The sequence below is a fragment of the Phanerochaete carnosa genome (assembly GCF_000300595.1).
Source record: "Phanerochaete carnosa HHB-10118-sp unplaced genomic scaffold PHACAscaffold_129, whole genome shotgun sequence".
NCBI classification, from domain to species: domain Eukaryota; kingdom Fungi; phylum Basidiomycota; class Agaricomycetes; order Polyporales; family Phanerochaetaceae; genus Phanerochaete; species Phanerochaete carnosa.
Window position 1 is genome coordinate 5,403 of NW_006767756.1, and position 1,897 is coordinate 7,299.

The 1,897-nt window shown below is 47.5% G+C and overlaps 1 protein-coding gene across 1 annotated transcript; it reads left to right on the forward strand.

The window, feature by feature from the left end:
* Window positions 1-1,041: 1,041 nt before the first annotated feature.
* Window positions 1,042-1,361, forward strand: PHACADRAFT_202128 (uncharacterized protein; the record flags this gene model as incomplete). Its single annotated transcript, XM_007402384.1, has 2 exons — window positions 1,042-1,117; window positions 1,171-1,361. The coding sequence occupies 2 exons, from the start codon at window positions 1,042-1,044 to the stop codon at window positions 1,359-1,361; spliced, it is 267 nt and encodes an 88-aa protein (XP_007402446.1).
* Between the last annotated feature and the right edge of the window lie 536 nt (window positions 1,362-1,897).

The window sequence follows — 1,897 nt, forward strand, 5'->3', positions numbered from 1 at the left end:
CCAGTGATAGCACATGTCATGTGTGAGAATCAAGCCCAATGCACTGCTGCATTCGAAGAGGCTTGGTGGACAAAGGTGGCTAGGTGCGTCTTGTGTCCAAAGGAACCTCTTCCTTTGGTTCAGATTGTGTATCATTTCCGTAAGCTCTACATATGGGGAATGGGTGCGCTATGCCAGCTTGAGACTGCTGCAATCATAGAGATGAGTGGGCGTCATATTTTTGAGGAGAGCACCATCAAGCAGGCCGTGCAGGCCATAATTGCATATAATAAAACACTGGTATGTTTATTATTACTGTTTTTTCTCAAGATTCTCACAGGAATTTGCAGTAACTGCCTGCCTGCCGGCTACCAGCTTTTCTTATGAACTAGTGTCTTTTCTTGGATGTGTATACACTATCCCAATCTAATCTCACTTTCATCTTACAATGCTGAGCAGTGCTTGGCAAGCTAGGAGCTTGCTGCTGCTAAGGCAAGAAATTTAGTTGGAGCCTGCTGCTGTTACGGCAAGGGCAAGGAATTCAGTTGGTGCTCACAAGTGCGGTGTAAAAGTAAGATCTTAACTGAATGTACACTTTAGTCCAACATGGCAGAAGAAGCATGGCAGACTGGCCACCACTGACATCTGAAGCATCTGTCGGTGTTGATATATTCAGTGAAGAAACAGTGCGCAAGCTCTTGCATTTTGCGCGCCTTGATATGGAGGGATGTGCGCTGAGTGCTGAGAACCTGGCCCGCTACCATCATCACATCACCCGAGCCAACTCTCTCGCAACACCACCACCCATGCTATTACTCACTTTCAGCCAAAATAGTACCCTCAAAAATGTTTCCAGCATTTAATGAGTCTACTGTTCAGTCGACTCACTGAAAACTCTGGTAGCTTCGGACAGACGGAGGAGGAGCAGACTTGGCTTCTGCTGCCAACTTCTGGCGCGCCGCTGCTTCCAATGCATCTTGTCTTGCCTATACCAGTAAGCAAGTTACAATCTGAACAGTACACACGCTCTCAACGTTTCCAGGCCTTGGTATGCTGCTCGCGATGTTTGTCTATATGTACATTTGGGTCTACACAAAGCGGATCCGCAAGGTTGCTACCTGTATCCAGATGGACACCCGTACGTATCTTGGTATCCTGTTCATTTCCTAGCTTGTTGACATATTGGTTCAGATCTTGTGCAGCAGAGTATCTCTGAGAAGGTCACTGGCTCCTGTGCTTTCTTCCATCCTGCCGTGTATCAGCATCACTGGTGCCGGCATGAACAAGTTCATTTCTGCCTACATGCAGCTCTTGCTCAGGTTATCTCCACTGTTCGTACTGCACATGCTTTCGGTTCCCAGAAGGTTCTTGGAGACTTGTAAGGCGACATGAACGCGGCCTTTTTGGCATGGTGGAGGATTTGTTGCATTTTTCTTCATCATTTAAAACACTTACCCAGAGCAGCGAGGGTACGTTGCCGTTATGAATATGTAAGAGTATGCATCTTATTGATCCTTCAGCGAATGCCGGCGACATTGTTGATGTCTTTTTCACTATCTTTTTTAGCTCGTTCTCGTGTTGCTTGCTCCCGAGATGCAAGGTGCACATCATGTCATTCCATATGGTGAATAGCCATTCACACACTTCCCCTAGCTATCACACGTGCCCGTGGCACTACGAAACCATTGACCACGTTCCATGATTGACTCATTGTCTCCTGCCAAGAACTGCGTTGGTGAGATCTTGCTCAGGCAACGACAAGTTCAACTACCTGTCTTGATCGAGCGCTTCCACGACCCACTCGAGGAAGCTGTCTGACTCGATGGTGTTGATCTGTGAGAGCTCAACGTCAAGTGGCTCCGCTTGCAAATCAGACTTGTATTCCAGGAACCGACATTGTTCGCCGTGACCATCAGGG